This window comes from Rattus norvegicus, chromosome 18 (assembly GCF_036323735.1).
Source record: "Rattus norvegicus strain BN/NHsdMcwi chromosome 18, GRCr8, whole genome shotgun sequence".
In the NCBI taxonomy this organism is placed as follows: Eukaryota; Metazoa; Chordata; class Mammalia; order Rodentia; family Muridae; genus Rattus; species Rattus norvegicus.
The window spans coordinates 42,101,486-42,126,582 of NC_086036.1; the positions used below are offsets into that span (position 1 = coordinate 42,101,486).

The 25,097-nt window shown below is 42.0% G+C and overlaps 1 protein-coding gene across 1 annotated transcript; it reads right to left on the reverse strand.

Moving 5' to 3' along the window:
- Positions 1 to 22,780: 22,780 nt before the first annotated feature.
- Positions 22,781 to 24,882, reverse strand: Gapdhl4 (glyceraldehyde-3-phosphate dehydrogenase like 4). Its single transcript, XM_039097338.2, has one exon. It carries the CDS (start codon positions 24,251 to 24,253, stop codon positions 23,567 to 23,569), a length of 687 nt encoding a protein of 228 aa, XP_038953266.1. The 5' UTR covers positions 24,254 to 24,882; the 3' UTR covers positions 22,781 to 23,566.
- Between the last annotated feature and the right edge of the window lie 215 nt (positions 24,883 to 25,097).

The following is a 25,097-nucleotide window of genomic DNA, read 5'->3' on the forward strand; positions in this document are numbered from 1 at the left end:
ACTGTAAGCCATCCCCAATTAAATGTTGTCCTTTATAAGAGTTGCTGTAGTCATGTTGTCACTTCACAGCAATGAAACCCTCACTCAGACAAGAAAAAAGGGTTATTTTAGCTTGCAGTTCTAGGGTACAGTCCCTCATTGCAGAGAAATCACAGCAGGCAACACTTGAAGCAGCTAGTCATAACATATTTTCAATCAAGAGCAGAAAGAAAGGAGTGTATGCACACTTAGTGTCCAGCTAGCTTTTCCTATTCTGATATAGTTAAAGGTTCCTAAATTAAGGAATGGAGGCTCCCATTTTTACACTGTCTTTTCCACATTAATTAAAGCAATCAAGATGACCCCCAATTCTAGATGTGCCCATGGGCCAACCTTATATAAACAATCTTTAATGGAAATTCTCTTTCAGATGATTCTAGGCTTTATCAAGAAACTTAAATACAGTCAGGAAGGACCACAGTCCTCATTGGTGAATTTAACTTTTGTGCAAAGATTAGAAAACCATTAAAATGATTATCATTTACATGTGTGAAGCATATGAACACCCAGTTGCCATACACGTGCTCTCCATTGAGGTCCATAGCCTGAGGGATTCCTAGTAACTGTAGGCTCCACCTGTCACAACTTAAGCAGTAAAAATATGTTTTTGTAGAGTTGAGGTGAAACTATTGACTTTTTCTCCAAAAGATAAAATCAACAAACATTTACTAAACCGTCTTTTAGACTTAGCTAGCCACTATGCTAGGTATTAGGCCTAAGATAGCACCAAAACACAGTATCTGTCCCAAGAGTTTGGGGGATGTATCTCTCCCTTAGTCTTGAAACTAAAATGAAGAAAAGGATCTTAGGATAGGTCTATATTTCAGATTATTAATATGCATAGTTATGCTAAGAAATTAGCATGCTGGAAAGTTCAGCAAGTGAGATTGTCAGAAAACAATGTAGGGTTCTATGGAGGTTTGATTATGCTTGGCCCATGGGAAATGACACTCTTAGAAGGTGTGGCCTTGTTGAAGAAAGTGTATCACTGTGTGAGGGGGGTGGGGGGAGTGTTTTGAGGTCTCCAATGCTCAGGTTCTGCCCAGTGTGGAAGAGAGCTTCCTCGTGGCTGCTTAAAAAAGACAGTCTCCCTCTGGCTGCCTTGGGATCAAGATGTAGAACTCTCAGCTCCTCTAGAACCATGTCTGTCTGCACGCTGCCATGCTTCCCAGCATGGTGACCATGGAATAAACCTCTGAACCTGTAAGTCAGCCCCAGTTAAATGTTTCCTTTATAGCAGTTGCATTGGTCATAGTGTCTCTTCACAGCAGTGAACCCTAAGACAGGCTCTATAAATAATACGTGGATTAACACGTGACTAAAATCATCTACTAACGGGCACAGGAAAAGCCAAGAATTGGTGGCAAGAGACTCAAGTTAACGTCAGCCTCTGTGACATCCGAGCGTCGAACGTGGGCATGATTTCAATCCCCTTTAACATCAAGAGCTAGAAAATTAAAGAGCATATTCAATAAGAGTTAGATTAAATTGTGTATTGCTGATTTTAACGTAATTCTTTACACTGTATCTGGTACTTGCTCCCAGCTCCTTCCAAGCATGCACAGTTCATTTATTCACCATAGACCTGCACTACATTCATCCAGAGAACCAGGGTTCCTCTGGGCCTGTGTTTTCAGGGGTCCACTATTGCAGGAAACCCTGAACTTTCCCCATCCCTTCCAGCCAGTAAGCTGGTGGCCTTTTGGGAGGCGGGCATTTTGGTGGCATGAAAGTGTTGCCAATGTGCCTAATGCTGACCTCAGGATACAGGGACATAAAACTGGGATACTCACTCTGCAATTCACTTTTCAAATGCCAGCTTCTTGCCATAATCGGCATGCATTTTTCGATCACCAGAACAAGTAGGTTTTCTCTGTTTCTTCGCATCCTTTTGGATTTATAGTTAGTATTTTTTTAAAAGATCAGCTGCTTCACAGCAAGTGAGCTCCATCCTCCCAACCCCATACATTATAATTCAGCTATTTCTGAAGAGTTCATACTTTATCTCTGAATAAAATTGCATTGCATGTATGGGGAAAAAAAGGATCAGCTGTATTAAAGCCAACTTCTTTTTAAAAGCATAATTTTCCCTTTTCCTTTCCTCTCTCCAAAATCCTCCCAGGTACTCTCCAGTCACTGCTCTCTTTAAATTCATGGCTTCTTTTTCATTAATTGTTGTTACATTTAAACACACACACACACACACACACACACACACACACACACACACACAAGCACACAGTTGATTATCTAATACCAAGACCAAATTGTCAGTCCTGAAAAAAAAATATATATATGTATATCTCCAATCAGATGCTGAGGTAGAAAATTACCTTAGTTCTGATATTTACCAGCCTCTTTTCACCTCCAGTTAATCTATACCTCTGGTGGGTGTTACTTCTAAGTCATTCCATTGAGAGCCCCATGTGGTCTTTCACCCCTATCATGGTCAATCCTTAACGGTGTTAATTGTTTCCACAACACTGAGAGTCTGACTCCATTTCCATTCTATATTTCAAATACTTTATCATTAAGCTTTTGGGACCCTCAATCAATGTAGTCTCAGAATTTAGAAAGTATCTTAAGACCACCTGGAGGTACATGGGACCCAAACCTCGTGAGACTCCACAGCACTGACTCCCGCTGCTTCCTCTGCCTCTGTTCACGCAAAGCCTGATTCTTGGGCTTTTGGACCTTTCCCCACATTAACATGATTGTGGGGTTGGGTGTTTGGCTACAGAGGGTAAAGTAATTATTCCCTAAGTAGTTGTGATAAATTCCTGACAGGAGCCATTTCAAGGATGAAATATTTATTTTGGCTCACAGCTTCGGTCCATCACAGCAGAAAGGTACCGAGCAGTTCATGGCAGTGGGATCTTCCTATCTTGGCAGAGCAGGAAGCAGAACATGGTATGGAAGGGGTTGGGAATAATCAGTGCCTCTCCCACTGACCCATTTCCCCCAGCTAGCTCTCACGTAGCTTAAGGGTTCCTCACCCTCACCTTATGGGTATCCAGTAAAGGCTAAGTTCCCCCCCCCTCACACACACACACACACACACACACACACACACACACACACACACACACACACACGAGCCTGTGGGGAACACTTCACCTTTAAACCACAACACATCTCTTCAGTCTTTCTCCAGATCTTGAACCCTAATATCAACTTAGGTGTCTTTATACTAATGGTTTCTTTTAAAAAGAATAATGTGTGGCCAGTGAGGTGGCTCAGCTGGTAAAGGCACCTGCCAGCAAGCCTAATGACCTGAGTCACGCATATGGGAAAACTCTGCTAATTAAGGTTGAAGTCTACCATTGATCAGATAACCTTCTGAGGCTTGGTACAATATGGAGAACTCCCTTCCTTGGCAGGGCTTCCCTCTGATCTTGTCTGCATAGTTCAAACCCCGAGCCCCATACCTCTACCTGCAGAAGGTCACGCAGCCGTATTTAAATTACAGGTTCAGCTTCCTTTCTCCTGGTAAGAACCTGATCCGTTAGCACCTGAGACTCCTGAAAGGTTTCCTCATGATAATGAGGTAATTCTGTTTTCCTTAGTCTTCAGCCAATCTTTGCCCAACCTGTATGTTTCTACCCCCCCCCCAAAATTATATAAGCCTTGAATTACCCCAAGTAAAGTTGATCTGCCTCCCTGCAGCTGGTCCCTCTGTCATCACCACAGGGCTCCTCCCTTGCCCTCACATCATCCTCTCTCCTCCCATTGTCCTCATGGGCTGATATTGACTGACAATCCCAGAGGGCATGGAGAATCACATACATGCTGGTAGGAGAGCACCAGCTCCAGCAAGCTGGCCAGTGATAGAGTTCAGTGGGTAAAGGAACTCGACAGCAAGGATTCTGTCTCAGTTCAACCCTCCAGACCCACGTGGTGGAAGAGAAGAGCAACATTCATGAGTTGTCCTCTGACTTCTGCACGTGTGCCGTGGCATGACGTCCCCACACATATGCATGCGTGTACATATTAATACACAAATAAAGAAAAGCATGTGGTTTTGTTACAGTCATCTTCTTATCAACATTATCAGTGACAGTTTTATTTGCCACAAGTCAGAGTCAGAGAAAAAGATAAGATAGATAAATAAAACAATAAAAACATAGACCTGGGGCTGGAGAGATGGCTCAGTAGTTAAAAGCACTAGCTGCTCTTCCAGAGGTCCTGAGTTCAAATCCCAGCAACCACATGGTGGCTCACAACCATCTGTAATGAGATCCAATGCCCACTTCTGGTGTGTCTGAAGACAGCTATAGTGTACTTATATATAATAAATAAATAAATCTTTAAAAAATAGACCTTACTAGACCATCCATGAAAGTCTACCATGAAATGAACAAGCATGGTTCACTCTCACACCTATATTTACTCTGGACAGCCAAACCAGGGAAGAGAAAAGCAGAGAGAAAGAGAAATAAGATGAAGTGTGGTGAACGAAAGGGAAAGAGATAGAGGGCAAAGTAGAGGGAGAGGAAGAGATGGAGCCCTCCAAACATGCCTGATTGGACACAGCAATAAAGCCTCGTGGTTTGGTTATAAAGGTGAAGTACAGTCTTTTGGGATAGATAGTGTCTCTGGAAAGAAGGGAACTGAGCTCCCTTTGGTCCATTCTTCTTCACCTTGACCTCTGCAGTGCAGTGAGAAGCACATCCTTCCCAGAGGATCTCCTCAGGCTGTGACTATTGGTGATAGATGCTTGGATCACATACTGGACTCTGCTTTGTGTCCTGTTGTGGTCCAGACACTAAAGATACTAGAATAAAATGAAGCAAATTTTTGTTCCAGCTCCTCATCCTAACTTCTTTGGGCGATGGGAGTGAGGAGATAGGGTCTTGCTATATAGCCTAGGCTGACCTTGAACTCATAATCCTCTTATGCCAGCCTCCTGAGTGTTGGAATTCATGAGTATGCCCCACAACAACTATCTTTCCTGCATTTTTGAGGGCCTATCAGTTGCAAAATGCTCAGTGATGCTCTTTAAACAATTTTTCTTGCCAGTACCTTTTGCCAACTCCATATCTCTTCAGTTAGTGCTGACCTGGTGGAAAGTCACAAGCAATAGAATGAGAAAGTTTGGTGCTTCTCATAGCTGGAAAACTGACCTCCCAGGTCACTGTCCTCTGCTAAATACATTAATATCATTCTCAGGGTTTTGTCACTGTGATGAAACTTAGAAAAAATATTTTATGGGGATTATTGTATCAACTGGGTCCAATCGGGCCTGGGTTCTTTTTTGATAAGGTAAAATGGGAGATGACTGTGTAGCAACTTTCAAACAGTAATAAACCGTGTATCTGAATAAAATGTTAACATTGCTGGCAAGCAGAGATTATAGCAATGTAAATTTTATCTTTAGAAACAGTCCCAACAGTGTAGCTTTAAAAACACTGAGTTCTACTTGCAATTATTGCCAAAGACTTGAAAATTCAGTTTCCTTCCCTGGAGTAGTTTAACTATCAGAATGGTTCCTTTCTTTATCTGCCCATCCCAAATTACACAGTTGCCTTAATCCTTTCAAAATTAGTGGATTTCCACCACGGGATTTAGCCAGAGGATATTTTCCAGTTCTGCTGATACCAACACTTAAAGTGATTATGTATAATCTATTTTCATTCCACTATTTCATCTTAGAAAATACTGTTTTCCCAATTTCTCTCTCTTCAGTAGAAAAGAGATCAAGACTGGGTGAGCTATTGGCAGTTGGCTCTGTGCCATTTGCAGGGAAATAGCTTTCAGAACTGCTGCTGAGGGCCTGTTTTTCCTTCCAAAATCCTACCATACCCTTGCCAGAGTTACAAGTCAAGCAAGGGCCAGGGTTGGGCTATTATAAGAAGTTTGGGATAACTAGGGATATCTGGAGATACAATCAGGGGGTGTTTGTATTAATATGACTTCTCTGAACAGTAGTCAAGGAAATTCTCTCTAAATTGTTTCAATGGCACCAGGTGATGGAACTTGGCTATGTTAGAGTGTATGGTAAGAGGCTAAGTTCTATTCACAATAGGAAATACTGCACAATAGAGTCTACTAGACCTTAGTAAAGCTGGGCAATTTATTTTGTTGGTGTTCCTGATTTCTTGCTTGATGTTATACAAGGGCTACAGGATGTACATTTTGTTGGGTATAAAATAATTTAGAATGGTACTGAGTGGCTGTTTCTACGAATGAGTTATATTTCTAAATGCTGCAACAGAATTTCTAAGACTGGGTAATTTACAATAAGCATAAATTTTTTGACTCAAAGTTCTGGAGATGGTAAAGCTCAAAACCAAGGTAGCCTGCCTTTGCTTTGGCAAGAGTCTTTCTGATGTGTGTGTGTGTGTGTGTGTGTGTGTGTGTGTGTGTGTGTGTGTGGTGTGTGTGTGTAGTGTGTGTGTGTGTGTAGTGTGTGTGTGGTGTGGCTGGCTGGCTGGCTATGCATATATGTGTGCTTGTGGGGGCATATCTGATGTTTGTCTGCCTACATGGGGGTGTTCACCTGAGTATACAGGTAGAGGCCTGAAGAGGTTGCTGTCCCTCTCTGTCTGTATATCCTTGAGATAGGGCTTCTCGCTGAACTTGGAGTCTATGCCTTGGCTGACATTCCAGGCAGCGAAGCCCAGTGATCCTCTCATCTCTGTCCCCCACATGCTAGGGTTACAAACCTATGCAGCCATAGCCTGTTTTGTTTACATGGTGTTGGGGATCAAATCCATGTCCTCATTTTCTTGCTGGATTGCATACGGCAGAGGGCAGAAAGGGAAGAGTATTAGAAAGCACTCTCTGCCATGGTTGTCTTATAATGAACTTAGTTTATTCACCTACTGTCCATATCCACAGTGAAAAGACATTGTTGAAACTTGAGAGCTGAGAAAGGCAAAGCCTTAGAAATGGGGCAAATCTGATGTTTGGTTCTTACTGATAACAGTGGTGTTTTGCTGACTTCTTTGGATATATAATAATTTTACTGATGCTCAGATGTTACAGATTTAACATTGTTGAGTGGTTGGTTGGTTCATTGTATTCCTTTAAGTAGTGTTAAGTATTTCCTGGCATGTACTTTTGTTTTTCTCTAATTAATTTGATTCTTTGGGCGATCATGTCTTTTGGTTCTTGCTAAAGCTCAGTTTTAAAAGATCATCAAGAAAGGAGAAGGATGATGGGATTATCAGAAGGGATGCTAAGCGGCCCTTTTAAATCTTTTGTGTTTATTGAAATAAATAAAACCATAAACACAATGAAGAAGGAAATGAAAGAAAGATGGAATGAAAGTACAGTAGCTGAAGTGAGACGTGCAGAGCAGGCTTTAGAGGGGATTACACACTGAAAATGGAAGGAGCGGCAATCTCAAATTCACAGGGCCACAGGAAACCTGGCAGAAAGAGAAAGCACGCGTGAAAAATGAGCAGTGCACCACAAGCTGTGGGACAACATTAAATCGTTAAGCATATGCGTAACTGGGATCTCAGGACAGGGAGTTGGAGCAAAAAGTTTATTATGTGAAACATTAGCCAGAAATTTGTCTAATTTGATAAAAACAAACACACACACACACACACACACACACACACACACACACACACACACACACACAGAAAAAACCCTTAAATCCACAGATCTGAAAGCTCAGTGAATTCCAAAGATAAGAAACATTAAAAAAAAAAAGGCAAAAAACATCTCTGATGGCACCCACATTGCTCTGTTTCAATGTGCTGACAGTTTGATAGTTGTCACTCCATTCTATCAGCGAGCAGAAAGGAAAGATTAAAGGAGCCAGAGGACCGGGGCATCTTCGGTATATAACAGAGAAGTTGAACCCGTGGAATCTCAATGTTGTGGTTTGCCCTGAAGTTATCTGTATTTTGATGCTAATTCCACTGCCCCAAGGACAGCTGCCTAGTCACATGCTCAGGATTCAGGTTACTTCACCAGAACCTTCTCCCCATTGAGTTTGTAAAATACAGGTGAGGGGCAGGTACAGGAGAGAAGGAGACCTGTCATTGGAGGAGAGAAAGGATGGGCAGGAGAGAAGTTAAAGAAGAGGAGACTGGGACAGAGAGGAAGAGAGAGGAGTGAGAAGCCATGGCAGGTGACGTTAAGATTCCACTCTGTGTATTTACAGGTTGTTATTAATGTTCTTAAGGGATGGATGGTACTGGGATTTGTATGTTTAGGTGGGCAATTATATCTTATCAATTGGGTCAAAGATTATTGTGTTGTGTGTTCTTTTATGAGACAGTTTGAGTGTAGGAAAGTGTGGCAGCAGGAGACACTGGGCCGCTGTGGAGTTGGGGTGTGTTTCTGCCAAGATATCCAGCAGATATCTTGAGGCACTGGGGTGCCGGACCTAGTGAGGCAAAAGACAACATTAATATTTTATTTTTTATATTTTACAACAACATCTCAATAGTGTGGTCACCTAAACAAGACCTGAAATGTGGCAAGCCCAACTGACAAGCCAACATGGATGCGAGAAATCTTAGAGTCCTACATTTAGATGAAGAGCTATAGGCAATTAATGGCTGCTAAGATAACACGAATCAGTTCTTTTTAGGGATAAGCCCACTGATAGGGTTATCTGATCCCCAGGGCTCAGTCCTAAAAGCATATACTTATAAGTACTACCAAATGTACTGATCAGGGTACACACACACACATACACACACACACACACACACACACACACACACACACACATGCTTGCACGTGTGTGTGTGTGTGTGTGTTCACATACACAGAGAATGAATTTGAGATGAAGTGGTTGTGGTTGAAGGGAAGATATGAAGTGGGGAATTACAAAAATACAGAATTCATATGTAAAGTTCTTTTAAAAAAACTTTTAAAAGAAAAAGATGGAAAAGTCAAAAATAAAACGAACAAAACAAAAACTCCAGTGTCTTTTAGATCTACCAGAGATGTAAGGTCAAGGGCAAAACAAAGTAGAGACAGGTAGATGCAGAGAGTTGCAATTCCCAGAGCAGAAGCCAACCAGCAGAAATATCTACAGGACCCAGCCTCAGGGGAGAGAACCTGAACTATTGCCTGTGCCCTGGGCTCCTTGCGCCTGACCCCACCTACCCTTGGGAGGTTGGAGGTAAGGTGTACAGAGTCGATGACACAGACTCAGAGAGCAGCTAAGAAACACTGCAGCAAGCTCCTTTAATACCCACCACCTGTGCCCCATTGGTCCCAAGAGAGCATCTCTTCTAAACAGCAGTTCCCGATTGGTTGGCATTGTCTGCTTCAGCAATCCTTGGTCTCTCAGTCAGTCCTCAGTTAGGTCCTCCTGCTGGAGATGCTTTTGTGGCTGTGCAGCTCCCAGTATTTACATAGAGGTGCCCCTGCCGTTCCTGCTCCACTGAACTTCATATGGACCAGTGGTTGGAAGCTCAGTGTTGAAGAGCCTGAGAACTGTGGGTTGTAGGTTGATGTCAAGGCGATATGTGATTGGACAGTAGAAAGTAGAGCGGGGACAAAGTTTTTGCAAGGCAGGAGAGAGGAGGAAAGAGGGGGATCAAGATGGAGGAGGATGTTCAGATTTAGGTGAACCAGATCGATTTTATTTTGTGTAGGTGGACGGTTTATATCTCTATCAATTGGGCGGATTTATTGTCTGGATGAATTGTGGATTGAGAATTTAACATGTAAATCTAACTGCTAAATCACAAGTTTCTGGAACTTTGATTTTAACAGGCTAAAGGGTACAGTGTGTGATAGAAATGGCTGAGAGGCAGTTGGAGCGTGTGGATCTGGTTCTGTTACCCGTGTGGAGTGAGAACGTGCAGGGCTGGCAGAATGAGGTGTGTGTGTGTGTGTGTGTGTGTGTGTGTGTGTGTGTGTGTGTGTGTGTGTGTATGGCGTGGTAACTACTGCCTAGGGGACCTCACAGAAAGGGGGGCTAAAAAGGGAGTGGGCAGCTTGCGGAGCGCATGGAAGAGTAACAGCCGGAGCGAGCGGCTCTGGCTCATGGGAACTGCAAGAAAACGTTCGTTCCTTTTTGATTTTTACCGTAACAGTGGGTGACAACACTGGCCACGCAGTCTTTCCCAAACCCATGCATAGCACCTTTAGACTGCTAGCTGAGAGTTAGCAATGGTAAAAAGCATTATTTACGCCTCGGAAGTCAGCAAGTACTAATACAAATTCAGTCTTCTTTCACCTTCCCCAAAAACCAGTTACCATCGGGTGAGAGTGTGGGGGAACTAAACCGCCTTGAGACTGTTTGGAATATAAAGTAGTGAAGTGTCTACACCGCACCGTGTCAATGTCTAGCAAGGTTATTGATGATATCACACCTTTTGCAGCAACAACTCTACTTCAGGAATTGGCACTGATATTCTTGCTTACATGAACTCACAAGCATAAACCTGTGTGGAGGCCTGTGGGTGGATGATTGGTTTGTAATCTGTGGGACTGCTGTGGTTGCCTAACTGGGTTCTAGAAAGCTGACTGGAAGCAAGGGGAGATTAAGAATCAATGAGGAGCTTGGATCGGCGGGCTGTGCTCTTGAATAGAGACACACCAGCAGCACTCAAAGTATTTATAACATACACTGGGAGGTGGGTCAGCTAATCTCAGGAGTCTTGGTAGGGGAGCCGTCTTCAAAGGCTGTGGCCTTGTGGTCACACAAGATGAAGTCTAAAATTTTGTACAAACTGTTCTTAGCTAAAGGTCAAGCAGATGTCAACATTCCTACTTGCACCCATAAGCCTGAGTCTTTTGCATCCTTGACATGGCCTTGCTCATGCCAAGAACACTCAGTAATAGAGTGGCACACTTGCTCCGAACAGCGGGGCATTTTACACAACAGAACGGTAAACAGCTGTTAAATATATAAGCATGCCCTTCATGCTCTAATGTTGGATAAAACCCAGTAAATATTGTTAACGGAAATATGTGCAAGATTTTGAGGGAGAGACAGGATGTATTTACAAAGATCTGCTAACACCTGTGCAAGTAATTTTAAAACTGTTCTCAAGGAGTGTCAGTTATCCCTAGGCCAGGTAATGCTTTCAGACTGTAGTAATACGAAGTTGGACTGAAGTTAATTTTCTCAAACTTGAGCTATGCACAGAGTATCACTTGTTTAACAAACACATTAAGGGTCAGAAAGATCCTTTGTAGGGTCTTTATATTATGTCTGGTGGCCGTGGTGGTTAAATGAGAACAGCTCTCATAAACTCATATATTTGACTGCTTGGTCCCCAGTTGTTGGAACTGTCTGGGCAAGATTGGGAGGCACAGCTTTGATGGAGGAGGTTTTGAATACCTACTCCATTCATTTCCTCTTCTCTCTCTCTCCCTCTCTCTCCCTCTCTCCCTCTCTCCCTCTCTCCCCCTCTCCCTCTCTCCCTCCCTCCCCCCCCCCCGTGCCAACCTGTAGTTTGCCCATTAGATATGAGCTCTTAGCTACTGTTCCAGCAGCATGCCGGTCAGCCATCATGCTTCCCGCCTTGCCTATCAAGGACTAACCCTTCCCTCTGAAACTGTAAGCAAGCCCCCAATTAAATGCTTTTTCTTGTAAATTGCTTGGTTGTGGTGTCTCCTCAGAGCAACAGGACAGTAACTAAGAGCACTGTCTTAAGCACTACTGGTGGTTCTTTGAATGGGAATAATTTTTCTCACATGAAATTTGGCAACAAGCGGGAGGAATCTTAATGTAGCTCTCACTGCTCAATTAAGTTATTGCACATTTGTATTTATTCAGGAAAAATACAGATGTAACAAACATAGATATAACCGTGGTGCTGTAACAGAGAAAAATTTAAGATAGCCCAGATGTTTAAAAAAAATAAGAAATATTTAAGTTAATTCTTTTTTTCTTTATAGAGTTTTGAAAAAAAATTTAACTCCATGCTCAAAATGCTTTGAATGCAAAAGTAAGGTGGCAGTTTCACCTGACCCAGTTTGTCTAAGAAGGTCTGTTTATACAAGTATCTGCTCCTATAAGGTTCTGCACATCCTGTCCTTAAATATGGCGTCTGAAGACAGCTCTCACTTCTCATTCTCTTTGGAGGCAGAACATTAAGTGATTCTTTGACTTTCTCTTGAAGTTATAAAATCATTATAAAACCTTAATTCCAAAACTATGTTTCCTGTCACTCAAAGGGAAGGTACATGCTTTCCCCCAAGCCACAGTGACCCCAAGAAGGTTCTGAAGTGGCAACCCCACCCCTCACACCCACTCTCATACCCTACCTTGCACATTGTTAACAGGAAGCTGCGCTACTGCAATGTGACCTCTGTTCATCAAACCTAAGTGCACACATACAGTTTTACAGTTTTCCCCCTTTCTACGTGTCTTTATTTCTGAAGGTTCCTGTGTCGTGGAAAATTTAAATATTTGTATGGTTTTCCCCCTTGCTAGTCTGTCTTTGATTATGGGATCTAAGCTACAAACACAGCCCAGCAGTGAATGAGGACAGAAGTCTCCTGTCTTACATTAGTATGCACATGTAAACACATGGTAAAAAGACACAGTGTAATGAGAGGATCCTTTGTGCATTTAACATCATTAAAGTCCAGTACTATCCCAAGAGGATTTTCAATATTATCTTGTACATTAAATGATTTGAACAAACATTATTATTAAATCATTTTAAAGGACATTTAAAAGACATTGAGATTTCGGTGCTCTCGGACATTTGGAACATAAACGTTTCATAACATGCTCTGCAGGCCCTTCCCATGCTGAACATCATCACCAAATAAAACACCACCACTACGAAGCATCTAAACTATAAATAAAGGCAAAACACAAATATGTTTCTACTTACCAAATTATATTATATAATGTAGAAGATCTAAAAATGAAGTATTTCATTGTCAAGAAATGTAAAGAAAGTTTAAGCTACATTTTATGGTTGCTTCTTCCTAGACTTAAGTAATTAATATTGTCATATTAATGTTTCAGAGTGATCCTGCAACAATGAAGATGTATAAATGTTTTACTTTGAGTTTTCTCCTCTTCCTCTGCCACCATCACTAAATATCTCCCAGTAAGCTAAGAATATGGGATACTAGGTGATGGGCTCAGGGCACTATAAACCTTTTGTTATCTCATTTCTCACACTTTTTAAGCCTATTATACTTCATGGTTCACTTCAGTGGCAGTCTTAGCCCAAGTGCTATCCAACTGATTGCACTTCATCCCGAAGGTAAGAAATCTCTAGGTTACTCCACCATCTCTGATCATCTTAATCTCTTCCAGAAGACACATCTGCCCATCAGAAGCACCTTTTCTCTTTAAACAGTGAAGGTGTGAAAGGAAGAGGTGTAAGGGGGATTTTGATAGAGAAATAACAAAGGGTAAAGATATGAGAGAGGGAGAGAGATGATGGGGTTTGAAGAGATACTGTTCTCACAGTACTGAAGAGATGATGAGGGCTGGAGAAATGGCTCAGTGGTTAAGAACATAGATTTTACCTAGGACCTGGACTCAGTTTTCAGAACCCACATGGTGGCTCACAATGTAGGTAAAACACCTGTCTTAGGGTTTTACTGCTATGAACAGACACCATGACCAAGGCATCTCTTATAAGAACAACATTTATTTGGGGCTGGCTTACAGGTTCAGAGGATTAGTCAATTATCAGAAAGGTGGGAGCATGGCAGCATCCAGGCAGGCATGGTGCTAGAGGAACTGAGAGTTCTACTTATTGTTGTGAAGGCAAATAGGAGAAGACTGGCTTCCAGGTAGCTAGGAAGAGGGTCTTAAAGCTCAGGCCCACAATGGTACACTTCCTCAAATAAGACCACACTGACTCCAACAAGGCCACACCTCTAAATAGTGCCACCCCTTGGGCCAAGCATATTCAAACTACCATACTACCCATACACATAAAATAAAATAAAGGAAATAAATTTTAGAAAGGAAATGTCAAGAAAAGAAGGAAAGGAAACAAAAAATAGGAAGAGAGGTACATCTCGAAGTTCTTTTGTCATTTTACAGCTTCTCTATGGACTGTGTAACTCACCTGAAGCAAGGTAACAGGTTTAAAAGCCCACACACTCAGACCAGACCCTTTAGGCTTGGGAGGAAAAATGCCACTACACTGCCAGCCTTGCAGCTCTTTGACAGGAGATGAGAAAGATGAGAGGAAATGAGTAGATTCAGATAAGCACATGGGAACCTGAAAACCTGGCTTGGGAGAGAGAGAGAGAGAGAGAGAGAGAGAGAGAGAGAGAGAGAGAGAGAGAGAGAGAGAGAGAGAGAGAGATCCACTGAGCTCTGCAGACTGCTTTCCTTTGTGAATGGATACACAGCAGCCTCATACTGACTTTATTGGAAGCCAACTGACAAGGAGGGAAAAAAGGAGTAGGCTTGAGGACTATACACAGAAAACACAGCCAACAGAACCCAGATAGCTCACTAGACAGTAACAGCTCCATCAGCACAGTTTGAAAAGGAATACAAACAGTGAGAGAATTTTCCAATGTGCTGAGTTATCTAAGGGGGAAAAATACCGACAAGGCTCAGAGTTAAAAGGATGTTAAGGGCATTTTCTAAGCCAAGGTGACGTTCTGAATTAGTGAACATTCTACGGGGGAATTTGACAATAAGTGTCAAATGTTTCAGTTTAAATGTTCACACACACATATGTACATACATGTGCCCTTGACATGACAGTTTTCTCCATTGGAATATTCTCTGAGGAGATAAATAAGTGAGTCCATAATGATGCACAGCTAAGAATTTTTAAGGTTATTTTTATATAATAGCAAAAATACCCTGTGAATAATTTAATTATGCACCACTAGGAGGTTTTAGTTTAATAAGTTAAATGCATCCATGTAGCAGCATCTGATGCTTTGGATGGTTTTTCTAAGCATAGGCCTTACAGTCAGATTCCATCCATTTAAATCTGAACCCACCACTTACTGCTTTTATGATTCTGGTACATTTTTTAAAGGCCTTTTGTATTCATTTCTGAATCTGTAAGACGCTCACAATTCATAGCATCTATTAGGAAACTTCATGATCTATAAAATGCATTCTATAAAGTTATCACAAACATTAAACTACAGAAAAGTCTATGAACATAGTAAGGACACAGTGGTGTCAGCTTAATGCTATTGTGTGATCATTAGAAATTACTTTCTACGTTAACACAAAAAAATTACACTTCAGCCAGTAATAAGTTTCTACTGATACAGATTGACTTATGTGTGACAGTATGCCTAGAGATTTCTGTAAATATGTTTGCTATAATCTTAGTACTAGATATCTCTACTGGTAATGTTTTGGATTTTTTATTCTTTCTTTTCGTCTGGATTTGTGTTTTATTAACATATAATAAATCCTTTTGTTAGAAATATTTATTTGTTTATTTTATGTATGTGCTCTATCTGCACGTATACCTGAATACCAGAAGAGAGCATCAGAATTCATTGTAGGTGTCATGGGGTGGTTGGTAATTGAACTCATGACCTCTGGAACCACTCTTAACCACTCAGCCATCTCTCTGGCCCCCATATAACACATTATAAAAAGACAAGTTAGACATTTTAGACCAGCTTTTCTACTGCAGAAATCTAAAATTCATATAAACTAGAAAATCATAACTTCAAAGCATAAGGAGCCAACCAGAATCAGTGCTCTTGGCAGCTGGTTGGACAGTAATGGACCAGCCCTTTGGAGACTCAGCAGCTGAGTAACGATTTTTGGCAGCATGGAGGTAAGAATCTTTAGAAAGCTCTGTGTATTCTGAATCAATATTCAATAAATGGGGTGCTGTTTCTCCCACAGTCAGGAAATGGGTTTAGGAACTGGGGAAAGGGATATACAAATGGCATGACTCAGCATTTTATACCCAGTTCTACTAACATTTTTTTTCCTTTCTGTTCTCGTGACAATATGTTCTTTTGGTTTAGAGGTCTTAGTTCTAGGGTGCTTCTAGCAGGAGACACCAATGTGCCCATTGAACTGGAAGCTAAGTTTCGGCCCAGTTACTTAGGGCTCTTCATGCCTCTCAAGCAGCAGACAAAGAAAGGAGCTGCAGTGCTGGCTGGAGCAACTGATCCCACACACCAAGAAAAACTAGGCCACTGCTCTAGAACAGAGGCAAGGAATAAATTGTTTGCAATGAGGAAGATTCTTTAGTACATCTTAGCATTTCGATGTCCCATGATTAATGTTACAATTGTAAAATACAACTCAATCAAAACAGGATTGATAATTTCCGTGACCCTCCAGGACTAAATGTCTGGTTCAAAGGACCAGCTAAGGTGCTTGCTGAAGGTAATACAGAGTTACTAGCAGAAGACAATTGCAAATACCAGTTATAAACATGTGGCCAGTTACAGAAATTATGACAATTGATATTGTGGTGGTTTGAATAGGAATGGCTGCCATAAACTCATGTGTTTAAATGCTTGGCCCATAAGGAGTGTCACTATTAGGAGGTGTGGCCTTGTTGGAGTAGGTGTGGCCTTGTTGGAGTAGGTGTGATTTTGTTAGAGGAAGTATGTCACTAAGGGGTGGGCATTGAGGTCTCAGAAGCTCAAGCTGGCTTACTTTCTGCTGCCTGAAGATCCAGTTGTAGAACTCTCAATTCCTTTTCCAGCACTGTGTCTGCCTGCCAGTCACCATGATTCCTACCATGACAATAATGAACTAAACCTCTTAACTGTAAGCCAAGCCAAATTAAATGTTTTCCTTTATAAGAGTTGTCCTGGTCATGATGTTTCCTCATAGCAATAAATCCTAAGACAGCTATTATGAATGTTTCATTTAATTCATACATGTGTGTTTGTTTTTATTCACTTGTCATACACGAAATAAGATACACTGATTTCATGTTCCAAATGATGGTTAATATTGATTGTCATCTTGATAAGATGTAGGCAATCCAAGAAGGAAAGCCTCTGAGTCTGTCTCTGAAAGATTCTCTAGATTATGTTAAGAAGGGGAAGACCTTCCCTGACTATGGGCATCACAATGCTATATATGGGTTTGGATCCTAGACTGACAAAAAGTGTATTGAACAGCAACATCAATTACTTTCTGTTTTCTGACTATGGACACAATGTGACCAGCAACCTTCTGCTGCTATGCCACTCCCACCATAATGGACTATATCCTTTGTAGAATGGACTATGAGACAAAATAACTATTGTTTAAGAATTGCTTTTCCTTACCAATCCTACAACAGATAGAGGCCTTATATCCAAAATATACAAAGAACTCAAGAAGTTAGACCGCAGGGAAACAAATAACCCTATTAAAAAATGGGGTTCAGAGCTAAACAAAGAATTCACAGCTGAGGAATGCCGAATGGCTGAGAAACACCTAAAGAAATGTTCAACATCTTTAGTCATAAGGGAAATGCAAATCAAAACAACCCTGAGATTTCACCTCACACCAGTGAGAATGGCTAAGATCAAAAACTCAGGTGACAGCAGATGCTGGCGAGGATGTGGAGAAAGAGGAACACTCCTCCATTGTTGGTGGGATTGCAGACTGGTAAAACCATTCTGGAAATCAGTCTGGAGGTTCCTCAGAAAATTGGACATTGAACTGCCTGAGGATCCAGCTATACCTCTCTTGGGCATATACCCAAAAGATGCCTCAACATATAAAAGAGACACGTGCTCCACTATGTTCATCGCAGCCTTATTTATAATAGCCAGAAACTGGAAAGAACCCAGATGCCCTTCAACAGAGGAATGGATACAGAAAATGTGGTACATCTACACAATGGAATATTACTCAGCTATCAAAAACAACGAGTTTATGAAATTCGTAGGCAAATGGTTGGAACTGGAAAATATCATCCTGAGTGAGCTAACCCACTCACAGAAAGACATACATGGTATGCACTCATTGATAAGTGGCTATTAGCCCAAATGCTTGAATTACCCTAGATCCCTAGAACAAACGAAACTCAAGACGGATGATCAAAATGTGAATGCTTCACTCCTTCTTTAAATGAGGAAAAAGAATACCCTTGGCAGGGAAGGGAGAGGCAAAGATTAAAACAGAGACTGAAGGAACACCCATTCAGAGCCTGCCCCACAGGTGGCTCATACATATACAGCCACCCAATTAGACAAGATGGATGAAGCAAAGAAGTGCAGACCGACAGGAGCCGGATGTAGATCGCTCCTGAGAGACACAGCCAGAATACAGCAAATACAGAGGCGAATGCCAGCAGCAAACCACTGAACTGAGAATAGGTCCCCCGTTGAAGGAATCAGAGAAAGAACTGGAAGAGCTTGAAGGTGCTCGAGACCCCAAAAGTACAACAATGTCAAGCAACCAGAGCTTCCAGGGACTAAGCCACTACCTAATGACTATACATGGACTGACCCTGGACTCTGTCCCCATAGGTAGCAATGAATATCCTAGTAAGAGCACCAGTGGAAGGGGAAGCCCTGGGTCCTGCTAAGACTGAACCCCCAGTGAACTAGACTATGCGGGGAGGGTGGCAATGGGGGGAGGTTTGGGAGGGGAACACCCATAAGGAAGGGGAGGGGGGAGGGTGATGTTTGTCCGGAAACCGGGAAAGGGAATAACACTTGAAATGTATATAAGAAATACTCAAGTTAATAAAAAAAAAAAAAGAAAAAAAAAAAAAAGAATTGCTTTTCTTAGCGTTTTGTTGTAGCACCAAGAAAAGAAATTGAAACAGAACATCTGCAGTGAGAAGCTAGGCTGTTGCTGGGGTAGATGTTGAGCAAATGCTTCCTGAGCCTTTGGAAAGATTTTGTAGGAAGAATGTGGAAGAGTCTCAAAACCCCTTAGAGCTTACTGAAGTCCCTCTGATCAGAACTTTGAATGGCAGGACAAGCATGGTCAAGCCTAGCTCATGAGCTTTCATAGGAGAACAGATCTCTGCCAGGAAACCTAGGGGGCACTCATATGATGTTCTTACAAAGAATCTGGCTCAATTCTTCCCGTGTCCTGAGAACCTGAGTGAGGCAGGATTTAAAGGTGACAGGCTACTTGGCAGAGGGAATCTTCAGACAGGATGGATAGCTTTCAGACTATGACACAGTAACTGCAAACTGTTTTCATCTAGGGGAACAATGAGAGAGCACAAAAGGAGGAAGCACCCTGCTGAGGGATGCAGCTCAGGAGTAGAGCCAGTGACCGGGCATGAATGAGGTGCCAGGCCCAAGTCCCCGTATCAGAAAGAAAATGAGAGAAATATTTTATAACATATATAAAATGTGCAGTTCTGGAAAAGCATTCAAAGGAGTTTAATCTTACAGATGGGGCAGGTTTGAAAGCAGCTGTAGTTCTTTAAACTGGTTTTTTTTTGTTTTGTTTTGTTTTCGGAGCTGGGGACCGAACCCAGGGCCTTGCACTTGCTAGGCAAGCGCTCTACCACTGAGCCAAATCCCCAACCCAGCAGCTGTAGTTCTTAAAGACATAAGTACAGGCAACTTGGAACTTTACACGGACTGGGACAACAGGAAGTGTCCTGAGGGCAAGAATCTAAGGCAAGAAACAGCGAAGGTTCTATCTTGGGAAAATGTAAATTCATGTGATTGGATAGAGCCTACACCAGTGGTTCTCAACCTGCAGGTTATGACCCTCTTGGGGATCAAATATCAGATGTCCTGTGAATCATATATTTTCATTTCTATTCGTAACAGTAGCAAGATTACAATTATGAAGTGGCAACATAAAAATTTTATGATTGGGGGTCATATTAACATGAGGGACTATATTAAAGGACCACAACATTAGGAAGGTTGACAACCACTAGCCCACACCGAGAATGCCACCCGTAGGGATTCCCTGTTTCCCAAGATCAACTGCCAAGGGAAATTTTTCCCCCAGGGTCAGCACATAGAAGCTGATGTAACTGTTGCTAAAAGTGCCAAGCTCCATCCTGAGCTGGCAGCAGATTTTGGCTGTGACATCCACGTGGTACTGGTTGTACAGGCATGAAGGATATAAGATTGGGGGAATCATGTTAGCTTGCCTGCTGGTTCCAGAGACTTGCTAAGGCAGGGGTTGGAATCCCTGGCAACGAGGCCCTGAGAAGCCATTATATGAAGCTGTGCAGGTAAAGCTTAAAATTCAGTGGAGACCTCAGGATGCCAGAAACAGCAGTCATCCACTGAGGAAAGCTGAGGCACAGAACAGAGCCAGCCTAGAAGAGGGACTGTATGCATTATGCATGGAAGAGCTGGATAAGTAGGCTTATCCACGTTTTTTGAAGCCCACATTATTCAATGACAAGCCCTAGATGCCACACATTGAGTGGAAGAAGTTGGTGCTTTCCTACCTGGGTTTCAATCCTCCCTTGATCCAATAATTCCTTGTTATGCTCCCAGGCTCCCTTTATAGAATGGGAATGTTTATCCTGTGTCATTAAATATTGGAATTGCATACCTTGTTTTTTTTTTTTTTATTTTAAAGGAGATTACCCTTAAGAGGTTGTCTTGAGTCTTTTGACTTTTAAACAATGTTAGGAATGTTAGAAACTATGGGGTCTTTTTGAAGGTAGACTGAACGCATTTTGTATTATAAGATGGTTACAAACCTGTGGTGATGAAAGATAGAAGACTGAGAAGGGGGATTAGAGAGATGGCCCAATTGTTGATATTACTGGCTGCTCTTCCAGAGGACCTGGTTCAATTCCCAGTACCTACATGGCAGCTTATGCCTGTCTGTAACTCCATTTCCAGTAGATCTGACACCCTCACACAGACATAGATGAAGACACAATATCAATGTACATAAAATAAATTTATTTTGATAAATCTGAAAAGTGACACTTGACTATTGTATTAGTTCATGTTTTACTGCTGTGAACAGAAACCATGACCAAGGCAACTCTTATAAAAACAACATTTAGTTGGGGCTGGCTTACAGGTTCAGAGATTCAGTCCAGTATCATCAAGGCAGGAGTATGACAGTGTCGAGGCTGTCATGGTGCAGGAGGAACTGAGAGTTCTACATCTTCATCTAAAGGCTGCTAGTGGAATACAGGAGGAGTAGGGTATTGAAGTCCAAGCCCACAGTGACACACCTACACCAACAAGGCCACACCTCTAAATAGTATCACTCCTTGGGACAAGCATAAACAAACCATCACAGGTATCAAGTTGACAAGGAGTGTATTTGCAATGTCATACTGATTATGAGCGGGATTTAGAATCACCAAGTGGACCAACCTCTGAGTCCATCTGTGAGGGATCTCTAGATTAGGTTGATTGAAGACCAATCTCACTTGGGACTGAGGGTCAACATTTATCAACTGTGTATTCATTGTTCCCAGCTTCCTCAACCCCTGTCCTGATGGACTAAGTTCACTGTACTGTAAGTCACAATTAACCCCTTCCTTTCTTCCTTGTCAGGTGTTTTGTCGAAACAAGACAAGTAATAAATACATATGGTGCAAAAAAATTATAACTTTTATACCATAATGTGTATAGAATATCAAGAAAAGTAAACATCATCTTAAGGCTAGCCTGGTGGGAGGGATTAATCCTTTTTAAATTGCATGAAACATAGTTGCATCATATTAAGCAGAATTACAGTCTTGCTACCAGCTTTATTTGGAAATAAGTGTGTTTTTTGAGTATATATTTGTGTATGTCAAACTAACAAGGCTGAACTCCTGTTAGTTAATTAGATTTCTGTGGATATTTGGGAGCTCTTTAGGCATTCTTTCTACATGTGTCTATAAGGCTATTATAGTACTAGAAGAGATTAATATTTGATTTAGTAGATTGAATAAAGCAGATGGCTTGCTTCCCCAGTGTAGGTGAGCAGCATCTAATCCACTGAAGGCCTGAATACAGGAAAGTCGAGTTAGCTGCCTGGCCAATTTATAAAATCTCTCTCTCTCTCTCTCTCTCTCTCTCTCTCTCTCTCTCTCTCTCTCCCTTTCATTCATATTTTTCTTTCTCCCTCTCTGTCCCTCTTCTGTAGAATATAGGACATAATTACGTAATCAATATCTGGAAAGAGCTAAATTATTCTCTTAATAAACTGTATCTTGGGCATTTGCTGAAGACTGAACTATAGTTTTGGTGAACTCATGGTAAGAGGCAGAGAAATCCAAGTGAAGGGTTATAGTGCAGGTGGGAATCTGATTTCACTTCTCTGTATACCTGCTAAGCTGGAACCCCAAAAGCTTCATACTTAGGTTATCAGGAAATCAGCCAGCCAGCTTTTCTGCCTTCCTTAAACTGTAGCCTCTTAGCTTCTCCTGGCTGTTTCAAGAACTTGTCACGAAGCACACTTGGACTAAGCTATGGCAGACTGGTCCCGAGTCTATGTGCTCAGGAAGATCAAACAAAACCCAGTCCTCAAAACAGGTAATCTTACCTTCATTAACTTCAAATTACTCTTCAGTGTTTCAGTTTCAGGCATAATGGCCAGGATGCAATGGAGAAACAAGCCCACAAGAAAGCAAGCCATTTTGAGTGAGCACTAACCAATACCATAAAACTGTAAACCGATTTAAAAGACTGGAACAGTGGTCAGTCACAGACTCTAAAGGTCTTAAGTGTAATATATAAAGTCAGTTTGGTCTGTAGAAAGTAGAAGCCTGTAAAAGGTGGTAGTGCAGATACTTTTTGAAAATCAGCTAGCATGTGCATGCTAAAAGCTTTGCCAACTAACACCTGACAGAAGAGAGAATTGTAAACAGGAAGATGGAACAAAGAAATTGCATAAACACAGTGCAAGAAAGACCAAAAACTAAAGACATGAAAGTAAAGAGGATGAGAAACACAAATGATAAAATCTGAAGAGCTAAAATAATTTCAGGTGAGTCTTAAAGAAGAACAAGAGTGGAGTACTTGCAAACGTAAAGAGAAGGTGTTGATACTTTTCTAGATAAAATTATAGCTACAAAATTCAAGTAATTTATCAAATGGCAAAGACACAAACAAGTCCACATAATTGTAATACAATTTTAATATAAATCAAATTTAAGAGAAAAATCTGAGAGTTTGGATCCACGTTTCAATACATTTAGACTATTAAAACTAAAAGTATCCAAGGAAACTGAATCAGATGATTTGTTTGATCCCAGTTTGGTTCAAAGTGATTGAGCAACTAACTGGTGAGAATTGGCCAAAGGCCCATTTCTGGGTTTTCTTCATTCACCACCTGCATTTCACAGGAGTAGAGGAAACACACTAAAGGAGTTCTCTGGCTGCTGCCCAGAACTCTTGATGTATAAGGCACAGGATATGTGTGGATAGCAATGTAGAAGAACCAAGAGTCCTGAAGTTGAAGACATAAGACTCTCTGAGATCATTTGTGGGATAACATAAGCAAGTTAAGAACGGTTAGTTGAAGGCTTTTGTGTTGTAGACTGACTAGCCTTTGATGCTCCTTTTTCTTTCCTGTTTGTGGTGCAGCAAGTTTTAGTGATGGTATTCAAGAGAGTAGGGAAGGGTCCCTAGGCCCCTCCTGTTATTATGGAGGGTCTGAGATGGAAATTGTGAGGGAGATGCTCAGTGTTAGGGCCTGAGTTGGGACGGGGACTCCTCAGCAACTGAGGGCCTCTCTCTTGCTCTCAGCATCCTTGCTGGATGGGTGGTCCAGGGTTTCTTACTCGTTGCAGGCCATGAGGTCCATCATCCTGTTGCTGTAGCCATACTCTTTGTTATACCAGGAAATGAGCTTTACAAAGTTGTCATTGAGAGCAATGCCAGCTCCAGCATCAAAGGTGGAAAAGTCAGAGTTGCTGTTAAAGTTGCAGGAGACAACCTGGTCATCAGTGTAGCCCAGGATGCCCTTTAGTGGGTCCCCAGATGCCTGCCTCACCACTTTCTTGATGTCATCAGACTTGGCAGGTTTCTCCAGTTGGCATGTCAGATCTACAGTGGATACATTGTGGGTAGGAACACAGAAGGCCATGCCAGTGAGCTTCTTGTTCAGCTCTGGGATGACCTTGCCCACAGCCTTGGCAGCACCATTGGATGCAGGGATAATGTTCTGGGCTGCCCCACGGCCATCATGCCACAGCTTTCCAGAGGGGCCATCTACAGTCTTCAAAATGGTAGTGATGTCATGGACAGTGGTCATGAGCCCTTCCACGATGCCAAAGTTGTCATGGATGACCTTGGCCAGGGGTGCTAAGCAGTTGGTGGTGCAGGATGCATTGCTGACAATCTTGAGGGAGTTGTCATATTTCTTGTGGTTCACACCCATCAAAAATATAGGGACATCAGCTGAAGGGGCAGAGATGATGACCCTTTTGACCTCACCCTTCAGGTGAGCCCCAGCCTTCTCCATGGTGGTGAAGTCAGTAGACTCCACAACAAACTCAGCACCGGCATCACCCCATTTGATGTTAGCGGGATCTCACTCCTGGAGATGGTGATGACAAGCACCCGTTGATGACAAGCTTCCCATTCTCAGTCTTGACTGTGCCATTGAAATTGCCAATGGGTGGAATCATGGAACATGTAGACCATGTAGTTGAGGTCAATGAAGGGGTCGTTGATGGCAACAATGTCCACTTTGTCAGATGAAGAGAAGGCAGCCCTGGTAACCAGGCATCCTATTCGGCCAAATCCGTGCACAGCGATTTTCACCATCTTGTCTATGGGACGAGGCTGGCACTGCACGAGAAGATGTGGCTGTCTCTGGAACAGGGAGGAGCAGAGAGCCATCTTTGAAGCTCTTATTGGATGTTTTCTCACTTCTGGCATTAAAATCAGCATTGCTTGGAGCTATGGTAGGTAGAAAGGGGTAGGTATGCTTACAGACTGTGTAAGCAGTAGTAAGAGTATAAGTAAGCAGAAGTAAGAGTGTAATAAATGGCACCAGAGTCCTACTGTTCCTCTGCTGGCTGCCACTAAGTAGTCTACAGGCACTGTGCTCACACTGAGCATTTGATGGGAGTTTTACTAATAGAGTTTAATATCTTAGATACTTCTATGCTACTGTGATAGAATGCCCTGGCAAAAGCATCTTAGGAGGAAAGGGTCAATGTTGGCTTACGTTTCTACAAAGTCACAGTTGATCATGGCAGGGAAGACATTGCAGTAAGTAGGTAGGGGAGGCACAGTGTCAGGCGAAGAAGGATGGCTGCTCATATTGTGTCTGCACTCGGGAAGTAGAGGGTGACTAAGAA